This window comes from Mus caroli, chromosome 1 (genome assembly GCF_900094665.2).
Source record: "Mus caroli chromosome 1, CAROLI_EIJ_v1.1, whole genome shotgun sequence".
Lineage (NCBI taxonomy): Eukaryota > Metazoa > Chordata > Mammalia > Rodentia > Muridae > Mus > Mus caroli.
The window spans coordinates 85,442,162-85,456,416 of NC_034570.1; the positions used below are offsets into that span (position 1 = coordinate 85,442,162).

Consider the following 14,255-nt stretch of genomic DNA (forward strand, 5'->3'; position numbering starts at 1 on the left):
TTTTTGTCCCTTCAGATTTTTTTAGTCTGAGGTCTCTGCCACAGTTCAGGACCTGTGAGCATTTTTTTTCCCCAGAAGCCTGTCAAGGATCTGGATTAGGGGTGGGAGTGGGGTAGCTAGAGGGGCCCTCAGATTAGAGGTGGATCGACTGGAGGAGATTCTGCTAGAAAGGTATAGTGTTCTTGAAACCCCCTTGAGGCTGGGGAAGACAGCTGGTGACTGGAGTGCTGTGGAGGGAGACAGCATCGCCAGTAGTGGGCCTGGCGTGAGGCCAGAAGCCAGCCTTCTAGTCAAGAAAGGGGAAGGAGAGCAGAGAGTGTGGGTGAGCAATCTGAGGGCAGTAAAGGGCAATGAGGCCCTGACAAGGCAAGAACTGTGGCGTGGGCAGCACTCAAGGTCCCATCCCACTGTCTCCCACAGGGTTCCACAAAGGTATGGGGCAGTGCTGAAACTGAGCAGCACTTTGAGAAGGCCCACCTGGAGTAGAAGAGTGCTGCCTGAGGTGAGTGAACCACCCTCCCACCCCCATCCCACCCACCGTGTGTAAAGGAGACTGGAAGTCAGTAAGCTGCTACCTTCCCTTAGGATCCTGCAGGATCCTCCTCTTGCCATGAGTTACCTGCTGTGCTCAGTGGGCAAGGTTTCTCTCAGAGGGTAATAATACTTCTGTTGTCTTTAGGGCCCCCATTGACCTAAGTCATCTGTGGGCACGGAGAGACGAGTGGGTGCGAGTTTCCTAGGAGGAAGGGTAATGCCCATGCATCTCTCAGGACACATTTGCTGCTGGAGGTGGGTGCTGGCCTCATACAGAAAAGGGATGAGTGGGGCAGGAAGAGTGGCTTTTACTGCCACTACTCAGCACCTCACAATGGAGAGCCCTTCAGGGCTAAGAACCCTGGCAGCTCTCCTCAGGACCCTCTCAGGATGTCCATAGAACCCTCTTAGGACCGCTTCAGCATCCTATCAGACCTTATTGGTGTCCCCTTAGGGCCTCCTCAGGATCCATCTAGAACTCTCCTCAGATTCCCTCAGAATCTCTTCAGGACTCTCTCAGATGTCTCCAGAAGCCTTTCATATTGATCCCCTCATCACTCTCTTAAAGCTCCCTCAAATCAATCCCTTTAGCTTTCGTCAGGGCTCTATAAGAGCCCCATTCAATACTTGAGGATTCTTTGGGTTTTCTCCATGTCTCTTGACCATCCTATAGTAGCTTCTCCCATCAGAGCTCCCAACCACGGTCTGTACAAGTTTCACCAGCACAGGATCATAGAGCAAGCATGGCCAGAGGCCAAAGTTGCCCAGTGAAGGAATGGACTTGTGCATCAGATCTACATGCTGCTTAAGACAGAAGAGAGGCCGGGAAGACGAAGCCATGATGTGGGCAAAGCCATTCAGACAAAACAGGGCTGCAGTAATTGTGTGTGGGAATATGCTTAACCAGTTACAGGAGGAGAGAGAAGCCCAGTGTCTGGGAGCAGAGTCCTGAAAGAGCTTTCAGAGAGAAGAGGCAGCCAAGGAGCAGCAGAGCTGGAGCTGTCCAAGGGAGAGTGAGTACCTCTGTGTGGAAGGATGTGCCTTCATTTCCAGGAAGCCTGGACATTGTCAGAGAGCCAAGGACTTCACCAGAGGCTGTGGACTCCCGGGCTCTCAGATATGACTGACTACAAAGAGCTTAACCTCAGTGCTTTTCCTGAAACTAAGTTGACTTCTCCTTATTGCCTTTGCCACATTTTTGTTGAAATGGTCATTTTAAATCAGTTTGAGTGGAAAGTACAAACACATTTGTGTGGCATGACAGGCAACTAAGAGGGTGAGTGAATCCAGGCCTAGCCAAGCCTGCTCTCTCTGTTCCATGCTCGCACCTTTGTCTTCAGCCATAGCTCTGTGGAAGGCATGTGTAGATATGTGATTGTGTGAGTGGGCAGCACAGATCTCAGAGGCCATAGGGCAATTTTTAAAGAATATATACAGAAATTGGCTACTGCCTGATCTGTCCCCTTTAGTCACCTCACACTCAGAGGAGGCTTAGGCCTCCCCTGCCACTCACAACTTAAATCACTTGCAGGGGTGGAAGTTCTTGCTGCCATAACAGGAAGTTGGAGGAACCTGGGGGGGGGCCTTCTTTGTTCAGAAAGGCCAAGAGAGTTGGGGTGCAGCCACCGAGGGGTTATATGGGACAAGTGTCAGAGTGAAGGGACCCCACAACAAAGTTACAGGCCTTGTGGTGTCATCTCCTTCAACTGCCTGACTACTCTGTCTGTTTAAACAACGGATGGACTTTGCTATTCACAGACCGTCTCATGGCCAGCTGCACAGTCATTCCTGTATTCATGCAAACTTAGGGAAATTCTCAAATATACAGAAAAGCCGAGAGAAGGGGTAGGACAGAGCTAACAGTGTCCCAGTCATCCATCCATCCCCCACTGGGTCACCTCTATCAAATCTGCTTAAGGAAGACCCCACTCCCTGCAGCCTTAGTCTACCAGGGACTTTCAGGAGAGTCCCGGATCCTACCACCTCCATCAGACACTTGAGTTCATATTGGCAGTAGATGAGAGGTTTTTGTTGGTGGTGGTTTTTGTTTTTGTTTTTGTTTTCTTTTGTTTTTTTTTGTTTTTTTTTGTTTTTTTGGTTTTTTTTTCGAGACAGGGTTTCTCTGTCAAGGTCACTTCCCTTCACTTGTGGACTTCCTCCATAAGTCCCAGCCCCACTTCACAGGACAAGGGGCCAGAAATAGTAACACCCTTGAGCTCCACTTGAACTAAAGTCCCTACCCATCTCAGGACCCCAAGCTCTCCAACTCCTCAGTAAGTATAGCCCTGTGTAGCCCTGGCTGTCCTGGAACTCACTCTGTAGACCAGGCTGGCCTCGAACTCAGAAATCCACCTGCCTCTTCCTCCCAAGTGCTGGGATTAAAGATGTGTGCCACCACCACCCGGCCAGATGAGAGTTTTGTAAGAATTAATTTCTAGACAAAAAGTCTGGCCCATAGCATACAGCTGCCGGACAAGGCCTCAGAGACAATGACAGGGACAGTAGCCTTTCCCAGGTTCTGGGGTTGGAGGTGAGAGCCCCGGCCTGGTGCTTAACTGTACCTTGTCAGGATCACCTTGTAGAGGAGGCAAAGGCACACACTGAAAGAGGAGGACAGCAAGGGGGCTTAGAAACACCCAGGAGAAAAAGAGTGTGGCATGGGGAATGGCCAGCTGGAGAGAAAGTAGAGAGCAGAGAATAGAGGGTTCATTGAAGCCGGGCCCTGTGGAAGAAGGGCTGCTGGGTCCAAGGTGGGAGGAGATGGATGGAGTAAGGGTTTTCCCCGGGTTGTCTCACAGCCACTTCCTGGGAAAGATACTGGGTTGTATGGGGGTGGGGGTGGGGGGCAGACAACAGAAGGCTTCCAGGTGGGATCTTACTGAGGAGTTGGAGAGCTTGGGGTCCTGAGATGGGGAGGGACTTCAGTTTAAGTGGAGCTCAAGGGTGTTACCATTTCTGGCACCTTGTCATCCTGTGAAGTGGGGCTGGGACTTGTAGAGTGAAGGGAAGTGGTCTTGACAGGCCGAGGACTGGTGTTGGAAGGACCTGGCTGGAGAGTGGAATGGGAACAGATCCCTGCGGAGAGGCAGATCCCTGCGGGGCCAATGGCTGAGTGAGTCTCACACCTCCAGCTGTTATACTTCCACTCTGTACCAACCACTGGTGGAGTCCATGATCCTATCAGCAAAATAACATTAGAAGCAGGGGTCATGTCTTTGCTGGCTTTGAGACAGCTGGTGGGGGAGGGGTGTTCTCCGGGAAGCTGTCACTTCAAGACCTGGTTCCCTGAAGAGAGAACTGAAAATACCAGTATAGAGCTGGGAGCTAGGTCACATCCCCTCTGCCAGCCCTACCTTGCACAGCTGCAGTCGGGGACACAAAGGACCCTGCCTTTTGATCCTGTCTCCGGGGTTGGGTCACATGGCCACAACCTGGGGCATAGCACTTACGAGGCCCTAAAACAAATAGACTTCAAGAAAAGCAAAATCGGTGCTGTAGGGATTGTCTTAGTAAGACAAATGCAAGCAGTTTAGACAAAGACAGGGTCGCCCTTGGTGTTCCCTTTGCCTTAGGCACCCTAGGGAGGTGGATGGAAGGGTGAGGCTCTATCCAACCTCACACTCAGGCACTGGAGGTGGCCACAGCACCCTGAATCCTCAAGGGGAGGGCACGGCTTGCCAACTGCCTGCAGGCCTGAGCACCTGCCTTAGTCAGTGTCCTTTTGCTGTGAAGAGACACCATGACCACAGCAAATCTTAGAAAAGGAAGCGTTTCATTGGGGCTTGCTTACAGTTTCATTACATTACTTGCCTACAGTCCATTAGCATGGCTTTGGAGCAGTGGCTGAGAGCTACATCCTGACCCACAGGCCAACAGAGAGAGAGGGAGAGGCGGGGAGAGGGGAGGGGAGAGGGAAAAGGAGAGAGANAGAGAGGAAAGAGGGAAGGAGAGGAAGAGGGGAGAGAGGGGAGAGGGGGAAGAAGGGGGAGGGGGAGGGGGGGAGAGGGAGAGAGACTGGGCCTGGTGTGGGTTTAGCAGGTTCAGCATGGGAGAAGGTGAGGACTGAAGGGGGCCTGGGGCAGGCAGGCCTCAGGGAGAGAATGCTACCTGGAAGCTGAGGCTGTTAGAGGCAAGAGGCAGCAGTTGGCCTCCAGAAGCCTGCAGATATGGGTCTAAGACTGCCAAGCAGAGAGACTGTGGATTTGACATGGACCCTGAAACCTGACCAGCAATAACCAGGTCTCTGGGATCTAAATCCTCTGAGAAAAGGGCTAGGCAGCCCCATGGGACAGCTTGGATCTGTCCTGAGTACCTGAGTCCCCTGCAGAGCCTAGTGTAGAGTACAAGTGGAGGCTTGGTAGGGTGTGGAGGCAGGACTGAGGGCAGCTTGTACCCTGTGCAAAAGAAGATGGTGACTCCAAGCCCAGCTTGATCTCCACACATTGAGTGCCTTCCTGAAATATATAGCCTTCTAGGTCACTAGGCTACTGTAGGGGAGAAGCCTAGTGGGGAGGGGAGAAAGGTCCTGATGTTGCTAGTTGCCATCCCAACTATCTAGCCAGAGGGAAGAATCCCCTAGAGCAATACCCTGTCCTGTGAGCCAGTCTACATGATGGTAGGGACCATGCCTCTACCCAGTAGTACCTTCTACTGACCCACAGGGCAGATGCTGAGGCCAGAGTGTGAGATGGGGAGAGAGTAAGGATGGAAACCTGGTCCAGTACCTAGGCAGGAGACACTTCGGGAAGCACCGTGGCTGCAGGTGGGAACCTCCACAGCAGGCTTCGTACCCACCGTGGGACAGGCCTGGAAAGGCAGTCAACCATATAGGCTGTGCCTGTGGAGGCCACAGTGAAAGAGAGTGGGTGGGGCCAAACTAGGGCTTCCCTTTGGGCAGGGAGCTCAGCCGGAGATACAGGGGACTAAGGTGTTGGTCCCAAACTTGCCACCAACTGTGACACCCTAACCAATAAATCCCCTCTCAGGATCTGTTTCCACCCGGGAAAAGAAAAGGGGGAAGGGTGGGAGTGAAACTCTCTCTAGCTCCTCACTGTCTTTGAAGGCAGGAAGACTTATCTATTATTTATGGTCAGATGCTATGGAGCTTATATGGGGAAAGGGCGGCTGGGCTGGGAAGGTAATCTGCAGAAGGGTGGCCTGTGGCCCCGGGAAAGACCCCTGGGCCCTGCGTGAAGTATCTGGGGCAAAGACTGCCTACCAAGGCCCACTGGTGTAAGGCAATATGCTGTACGAAGACAATGAGCCCTGGAAAGGCTTCTGAGCCTGGCTGCTAGGTCAGGAGTGGCTTGGGTGGGTTTATCTGTGGGCTGGCTGAACCAGGCCAGCCTCTGCCCTATCCACACATGCTGATTGAGTCATCTGTCAGGGAGGAATGTGGGACATGACTGTTGAACACATCTTCAGGAGCATGGAAGAGAGGGAACCTTGCTGCCTCTGACCAGGGAGCAGGGTGCCATTTTGTGACCACAGATACTGCAGGACCTGCCCAGTGGTGCTAAGAATGAAAAGAGCCAGGGAAGAGGAAACATCCAAGGGTGGGGCTGAGCTGCCTGGTTAGACGGTTCACTCTTTGTTTCCAGAGCAAATGCATTCTTTGCTGCTTCTCTGTAGGTGTCAGCCAAGGTGGCAGGTTCCAGCTTCCCTTCCAGAAATCCCCACCTTTCAGCACAGCCTTAGGGCTGGGGAAAACAGTGCAGGCGGTAGGGGTGGAGCTGCCGCCTCCCCTTTGCTGTCGTCAATAAGCCCAACAGTCGCCCTCACTTACAGGCGGGCTTAAGACAGTCAGCTGTGGCTGGCCAACCTCAGCCCCGGGGAGAACAGGTGGATGCCTTGATGTAGTTGGGGCTTCCACACGGGCCAGACCTACATGAGATGTATCAATTGATGCTGGGCTGGAGGCTATCAGCTGAATGAGGCTGGACTGGGCTCTGTCAGATGGGTAAGGCTGGCATGGCGTCTGTTAGATGGGATGGGGCTGGGCTGGGGTCCATTAGCTGAGGTGAGGATGGGGATGGACTGTGGCCGGAGTCTTTCAGAGGGGTAAAGCTGGCTGAGAAGGGGCTAATGAAGTGGGGCTGGGCTGGGGTCTGTCAGATGAGGTAAGGCTAGAGCTAGGCTGAGCCAGGGTCCATCAGATGCGGGTGGGGGTGTAGAGATGGGGTTTTTTCGGGTGAGCTGCGGCTGGATTGGGGTTGGTCAGATGGGTGGGGCTGAGCTTCGGCCTGCCAGATGGGGGCTATGTCACATAGGTGATGGCAGATGGGTATGCTTGAGCACAGCTGGGACTGGGCTGGGGACTTGGAACCTCAGGGCGTGCTTCCTGGTCAGAAGTATTTGCTCAGGATCAGTGTAGCTATTCTCCTTAGGGGTTGAGGTGGGGTGGGGATGATATAAATGGCTAGTACAAAGTAACTCAGGATGTTTCTAGGCCTTGGTGCTGAACTCATCAGAGACTTCAAAGTCTGCTCTGTGCAAGTGGTGTCTTGCACTCCAGAGCTAGAATAGAAAACAAGTGTGTATGCCTTTGAGAGGAGCAGCAAGTCCCCAGCCGCAGGCCTGCTATAGGACCCAGGGCGTTTCTGTAGGGGTCTGTGGTTCTGTCAGTATCCTACTGACAGTGCCTTATTCTTGCCCTCTTATCTCAGGCTGTGGGTGGGGGCCCCAGGCCTGATGATAAACAGAGAAGTGCTCAGGGACCTGTAGGTCCCTGTCCAGATGTCAGGGTGACCGAGGGATGGGCTCAGGCTTTCTATCAGCCTCTGCAGACCTCTTTGGATGGTCAGTGCTGAATCCATAGAGCAGCCGTCTGTGTCCCCTAGCCATAAGGCCCACAGAGGTAAAGGGCCTGCACTGTGCACAGCTGGCTCCCCTCCCCGTGTCAGCCCCATATTTTACACCGGGTAGGAAGTTACTAGCCTAAAAGTACCATTTCCCCAACCCAGCATTCACTGGCAGCTTCTCTAAACTGAACGGTGAGCATCCCTGCATGGGCTATGTGATGGATGTCAGTGCCTGTTGAGGGCAACCCACCTGCACTTCTGAGGCAGTTGGGAGTGTCCTGGCTACGGTCCCTGTGCTATACTGAGTCAAGGCCAGGATGTGCTGTCTGTAGCTGGGCCCTGGGACTTGAAATCCTGAACTTTGTGGGGAGGTGTCCTGAAGGGCCAGGGTTCCCGGAGTAGGATGTTTCTTCCAAGCTGTCTGTGCACCTTGACCTGTTGGGATGTTTGAATCCTCCTTCCTTAGAGTTCTGTGTTGTCTTTTAAGCAGACAGAGGTTTTGACCTGACCCTACAAAATACTGGGCCATTTGAATCTAACCTGAAAATTTCAAGCTTGTGTACGCAATAGGAAGCCACATGTAGCTATGTGGGACAGTGGACATTAAAGAGGGGTCACGAAGAGCTCCCACGTCTCACCTATACAGGCTTCTGATCACTGAGAGTCCAGGCTGCCCCTTGCAAGCCCAGAGGCAGGAGTAAGACTGTGTGAGTAGTGTAGGTTTTCAGGTGCAGAGGCCTCAGGTGGGAGCCACGATGCTAAAAGGCATCCCCATAGGCATCCCAGGAGCCATTCTGCCCAACTCCCAGACGCTCCTATTGGATAGTGAACAAATTCCAGGGACCCGTTCTGCAGGAGGCTACACAGGATGCTTCTGGGTGGGTGTATCAGAGAGTGAAGGGCAGCAGGTTCACAGTCAGTGTCAGGGGCTCTGAGGAAGTCCTTGGAGTTTAGCCTGGCTAAAGAGTTTAGCCCCAGGAACCTCAGAACTCTGGGTTGTTTGAAAGGAAAAAGAAACAAAACAAAACACATGGTTTGTGAAACCATGGTTGCTGGCAAATAGGCTGTTCTAGTCTGGCAGATATGGAATCTAGACATAAAATATGATAGCAGAATATTCATCTCAGCTAGGATCTGTGGTTTTGCTTCTCTAATGGACTGGAGGCGTGTAGGTTCCCTGGGGACCGAGGAGGAAATGAGCCTTGGCCTGCGTCCCCTCACTGCTTGCAATCACTGGGGTGGGTGCTTGTTCATTTCCTGTATGGGAAAGGACACATGTCTTGTGAATTTCCAAGGCAGATAGCTGGCTTGGGCCTGCCTCTCCCTGGTGAACGCAGTTCTTCTCCTCTGCCATCTTTCCCTGCAGGAAGCCACTGCAATAAACTCTAGACCTATGGCTTACCCAATCCTGCAACTGTTCAGGGTCCTGGTACCCAACCAGGAACAAGGGGACAGGCTAGGTGTCCAGTGTGCCTGGGATCAGCACTTGCTGGCATTTCTTGGCTCAGTTCCTTCTCAATGTTGTGGAGTGCCCCATCTAATGGGGTAGCCAAGGCTAGCCCAAGAGGAGGTTGAATGAGGGTGTCTGATTGCTATGCCACCTGTCATACAGTATATGTCAGGCCACTGCCCAAGCCCACCTGGCTGGGGTTTGATGGGCTCGGGTACCCTCCTGGGCCTCATTGTAGAGAGTGGACAAGGGAGACATTCCTGACAATGGCAGTGCCTGGGACCTCTGAGTCCATCCAGGACAGGACTATTACTTCTGAGAACCCAGATCTCAGACACGAGCCTGTGGGCCTAGTGGTGGTACCTCAGAAGTTTCCACAGCTTTCCAGAGACCATCTCAGGCTATACCCTCTGTTGTCCTTCAGACCAGGCAGAATGAGTGCTGGCTACATCTGTCAATCAAATGTAGGTGTCTTCTTGCAGCCAGGGTGGGGGCAGAAAGCTATAAGGCCCATGGGATCCTTAGGCCAATAGGTAGAACTTCCTCTGAGGTCTCCCTGCTGAGGCCTCCCACTGCATGCTGGGTGAGGCTGGTGGGCATTCATCTCTGCCTAGGACTTGAGCTCTAGAGAGCTGGAGAGCACCTGTAGACACTCCTACTACCGCCATCTCCCCTGCATCAGGCTGGTCCAAGGAGACCGACTAAGGAGATGGGCGGGGTCTTTCTGTCTCTAGCTTCGGAATGGTCTGCCACATTAAGTCTTCCCATCATCTCTGGAGGCTTTGGATATCCCTAGCTGTCCAGTGAGCAGAGATTAGACCCTGAGAGGTTTTTTTGTTTTTTCTTTTTGATTTTTTTTTTAACAGTTTCTGTGGTTTCTTTGGGAAGGGGAGTTTCAGGTGTGTGAGGCATGACTGCTCCAGAATTCCTGCCCAGAGGTGGGCAGGCTTTGGGACAGGGCAGGGCCTTACCTTGGGGCCCCTCCCTCCACCTACCCTCACTGACTTCCTGACCTTCCTGCAGCCCTAGGACCATGAATAGTACAACTTGTAACAGCACCCTCACGTGGCCTGCTGCCGTCAACAACTTCTTCATCATCTACTCAGCCTTGCTGCTGGTGCTGGGCCTGCTGCTCAACAGCGTGGCACTGTGGATATTCTGCTATCGCATGCACCAGTGGACGGAGACCCGCATCTATATGACCAACCTGGCTGTGGCCGACCTCTGCCTGCTCTGCTCCTTGCCATTTATGCTGTACTCCCTGAAATACAGCTCTTCAGACACACCCGTCTGCCAACTCTCACAGGGCATCTACCTGGCCAATAGATACATGAGCATAAGCCTGGTCACTGCCATTGCTGTGGACCGCTATGTGGCAGTGCGGCATCCCCTGCGTGCACGTGAGCTGCGGTCCCCGAGACAGGCTGCAGCAGTGTGTGTGGCCCTTTGGGTGATAGTGATCACCTCCCTGGTAGTGCGCTGGCGCCTGGGGATGCAGGAGGGTGGCTTCTGCTTCAGCAGCCAAGCCCGGCACAACTTCAGCACCACTGCCTTCTCGCTGCTGGGATTCTACCTGCCGCTGGCCATTGTGGTCTTCTGCTCTTTGCAGGTGGTGACTGTGCTATCGAGAAGGCCGGCCACTGATGTGGGGCAGGCGGAGGCTACCCGAAAGGCCACCCACATGGTCTGGGCCAACTTGGCTGTGTTTGTCATCTGCTTCCTGCCCCTGCATGTGGTCCTGACGGTGAAGGTCTCCCTGAACCTCAATACCTGTGCTGCCCGAGACACCTTCAGCCGTGCCCTGTCCATCACAGGCAAACTCTCAGATACCAACTGCTGCCTGGATGCCATCTGTTACTACTACATGGCCAGAGAGTTCCAGGAAGCGTCCAAGCCAGCCACGTCTTCCAACACACCCCACAAGAGCCAAGATTCCCAGATCCTGAGCCTCACCTAGAAGAAGTGAGCATGTGCCAAGGGTCAGAGGAACCTGTGATGTGAGCAAGGAGCCCGGATCAGCCTGAACCTGCTGCGGGGTCTGAGCACTCTAGGAGACCCAGTTGGCCTAGAGAGGCTGCATCTGCTCCCCTGAAAGGATCAGAGGACTCAGGCTCTAACGTCCAACCTGAGGGACCCTGGAACAAAACCACATATCTGCCATTCCAGATCTAGAACCCCTGGGCACCAGAATGGGGCCTTGATGGCTAGCCACTCTGAGTTTAGGATACACCCCTCTCCGGAGTTGGTCCTGGCAAGGTCCTCTGTCACCTAAACGCAAGTGATGAGAGGTAAAGGATGGACATACAGCTCAGAGAGCCAGGAGACATCTTTCCAGAGTACCCTCAAATGGCTTCTTCCTTTCGGGACCTCTAAACTTCATGCCACATGTAGGTAGGGTTGGGCAAAAGGGCAGCAGCTGTGGTCTGGCAGGCTGTCCTCCAAGGCCCATGACTGTCACTGTTGCTCCAGCTCTGTATTCTGAGGGTTCCAGCTCAGGAGACCCAATGGTCATAACATCATGTTGAGCAATCGGTCCTGAGCCTCTTCTGGTATTTCCATTCTATAGTGGGACTGTTGATTCCTGAGGACAGTGGCTATGGTAGTGGTCTGCTGGAGTTTGTTGTGAGGAAGATTGCTGTTTGGTATCCATGCTCTCTGAGGATGTGGCCCCAGGCTTCGAGGATCTCTGGAGTAAAGGATGAGCCACAAAGCCAGCTTTGAGTCAGGGCACATTTGGAGATGTGGTAGCCCTGGGCTTCCCCCTCTGTGCTTTGTTTTTTGTCTTGGTCCAAATGCTACAACCTTACCCAGAGCCAGAGTCCCTCCAGCTCAGGGGAGGGCGGGTAGTGGCTCTCCCTACCCTCTACCCCTACTTCATCCAAGGCCTACTGCCTAACTGGCCCCTTTTTTGTATGACCTTTTCTGCAAAAACCAAAAATCTGTTCATCCTCCAGACACCAGAGAAAGGATTCCATTCAAGTATAAATTGGTGAACTGATTTCCTGGAGTTACTTACAAAAGCGCGGTGACTCTTGGGTGCTCCGTCACCAAGAAGCCTCACTCAGCATAGATAACAATCCCCAAACTGCACCGCTAGATTACCAACCCCCACTAAACTTCCACCTCACACACACACTGGACACCTGCTCTGGACAAAAATGTGGCTAGGGTGTGAGGGAGCTGTGGCTGCAACCCAAGGTGTGCTGACCCTCTTCGCTCTGCCAAGGACTGCTAACAGCTTCATGATCATCAGCCTATTCGTCACAGCCGTATTTTGCTTGTTTCACTGGCATGACTGTGGGCCGAGCTGTTCTGTGGATCAAAGCAGCGCTTTTCCTGTTCACTGCTGATGATCATCCTAAGCCAGAGAAATGGCTTCTCTGTCACACTCGCCCACTCTCCCTCCAGTTCTCACATCCCCTCCACCCTCTCTTCTGCAGTATTATCTAAACCTTCACCTTGGAAGGAAGGGATGGCATATCTATACAATATCAAGATATAGGATCCACACGTGTGTGCCTATGGTTCTTTTCTGAGTCTTACGCCTCTAGACTACAACAGCAGACACCTATTCCAAGTAGCTTGCCGGTGATAGAAACAAAGCATCAGGAGGGGAGAAATAGATCATTTGGGGTCCCCATAGCATCCCCTAGTGTGCAGTATTGGGTCCCCTGCCCACAGAACCAGCAGAGCACCTCTACCTTCCTTTGGCAACCTCAGCTTTAGGGGAAAATCCCACACCCCCACAGGCTAGCCTTGGCCATCTGTCCAGATGATGCAGAAGACGGGAGGTAGAAAATGAAGGACAGTCTTTACACAAAAGCTGCAAAATTAGCACACTAAAAAAATGAGAAAGTTAAATGGCTCATCTGGCATGGGTGTCAGCAATCAAACCTGGCAACCTGAGTTCAAATCCCGGGAACTAACATGCTAGGAACGAGCCACGCCACAAGTTGTTCTCTGGCCCCAACACATCCTCCAAATAAAAAATAAATAAATGTCAAACAAATAGCACACTATTAAAAAAAAAAAAAAACCTGTTGGCAGACCGGAGAGATGATGGTTCAGTGGTTAAGGGCACTGACTGCTCTTCCAGAGGTCCCAAATTCAACTCCCAGCAACCACATGGTGGCTCACAACCATCTATAATGGGATCTGATGCCCTCTTCTGGTATGTCTAAAGAGCTACAGTGTGCTCATATACATGAAATAAATAAATCTTAAAAAAAAAAATACTATTGGCAAAGAGGAAGGCTGAGCCCCAGTACCTCCACTGCCCAAGGTCAACTAGAACTGGTGTCAGAGACACCGGGGTTGGTGTGGGGACACTCCAGAACATCTGAAGGTAACTTGTGACTTGTTAAAAACTGCATTTGACAAAGCAGTCATGAGAAAGCTCATGCTATATGAATAACTTCCCCTAAAGTCCACTCTGAGTACTGGCTAGTTTTGCTTTGTTTTGTCAACTTGACGCAAGCTAGAGTCCTCTGAAAAAAGGGAACCAATGACAATTGAGAAAATTCTTCTGTAAGACTGGCATGTAGGTAGTCCTGTTTCTTTAATGAGTGATATTGGCTTTGTTCATAATAGCCAGAAACTGGAAACAACCTAGATGCACCTCAACAGAAGAATGGATAAAGAAAATGTCCTACGTTTACACAATGGAATATTACTCAACCATTAAAAAATGGCATCATTATGTCCTGGTGTGGTGGTGTGTGCTTTTAATCTCAGCATTTAGGAGGCTGAGGCAGGCTAATCTGTGAGTTTGAGCCCAGTCTGGTCTACAGATTGAGTTCCAGGACAGCCAGGGCTACCTAGAGAAACCCTATCTCAAAAGTAAAAAAAAAAAGGTGTGTGGGGGTGCATCATGGAATTCACAGGTAAATTGATGGAACTAGAAAAAAATTATCCTGAGTGAGGTAAATGACAAATTTGTCTTTGTCTTTGCTTAAGTAAAGTCGATAGTAGCCAAGCTATAGTCTATAGAACCACAGAGGATAAGTACAGAGAAAGGACTAGGAGATACAAATGGATCCATTAGGAAAGAGAAGTGGAATAGATAGTTATGGGTGAATGGGAGTGCTGGAGGGAATGTAGGGAGAGAGACAAGTCTGAGGGCTAGTGTGGGAACCTAACCCAGAAGAAGTTTTTATTGTGTCTATATTAAGACAATCTGAATGGAATCCCACAAACAGTGAGAGAGACAGAGTCTCAACAGGCCATCTATGGTCACATCACCAAATACAGTTGCTAGTATAGGGATTGGATTACATCTGATTGAGTTGTTGGCCCAAGGGGTCTCACGGGAATCTCCAAATAACATAGGCTGCTGCCAAGACCATAGGTTGTTCTCCACAAACTGACAGCAAGGCCCCAACATCTATAGCTCATTGAACATGGAGAAGTCAAATTGGTGCCTACAGAGCCTTCACCCCTACATTCTAGCACCTTTGGTATAGGAAGGTAGC

At 51.7% G+C, this 14,255-nt stretch overlaps 1 protein-coding gene across 5 annotated transcripts; it reads left to right on the forward strand.

Annotated features, from left to right (window-relative positions):
* The first annotated feature begins 339 nt into the window (after window positions 1–339).
* On the forward strand, window positions 340–13,619 carry Gpr35 (G protein-coupled receptor 35). Of its 5 annotated transcripts, XM_029480884.1 has the most exons (4): window positions 452–502; window positions 680–789; window positions 1,442–1,547; window positions 9,808–12,579. In XM_029480884.1, exon 4 carries the CDS (start codon window positions 9,818–9,820, stop codon window positions 10,739–10,741), a length of 924 nt encoding a protein of 307 aa, XP_029336744.1. In that variant the 5' UTR covers window positions 452–502; window positions 680–789; window positions 1,442–1,547; window positions 9,808–9,817; the 3' UTR covers window positions 10,742–12,579. The 5 variants fall into 5 exon arrangements, with proteins under 5 accessions (XP_021028556.1, XP_029336744.1, XP_021028572.1 ...); XM_021172897.1 differs by lacking the exons at window positions 680–789; window positions 1,442–1,547 and having other exon boundaries at window positions 340–502; window positions 9,808–12,292; XM_021172913.1 differs by lacking the exons at window positions 452–502; window positions 680–789; window positions 1,442–1,547 and adding an exon at window positions 2,709–2,807 and having other exon boundaries at window positions 9,808–13,619.
* Window positions 13,620–14,255: the final 636 nt, after the last annotated feature.

Bases quoted from the DNA above. Each gene is read 5' to 3' on its own strand.
- Gpr35 (XM_029480883.1), top strand. From the start codon at position 6,465: ATGAGGCTGGACTGGGCTCTGTCAGATGG. The intron at 6,494-9,807 runs GTAAGGCTGGCA...ACCTTCCTGCAG, and splicing joins GACTGGGCTCTGTCAGATGG to CCCTAGGACCATGAATAGTA.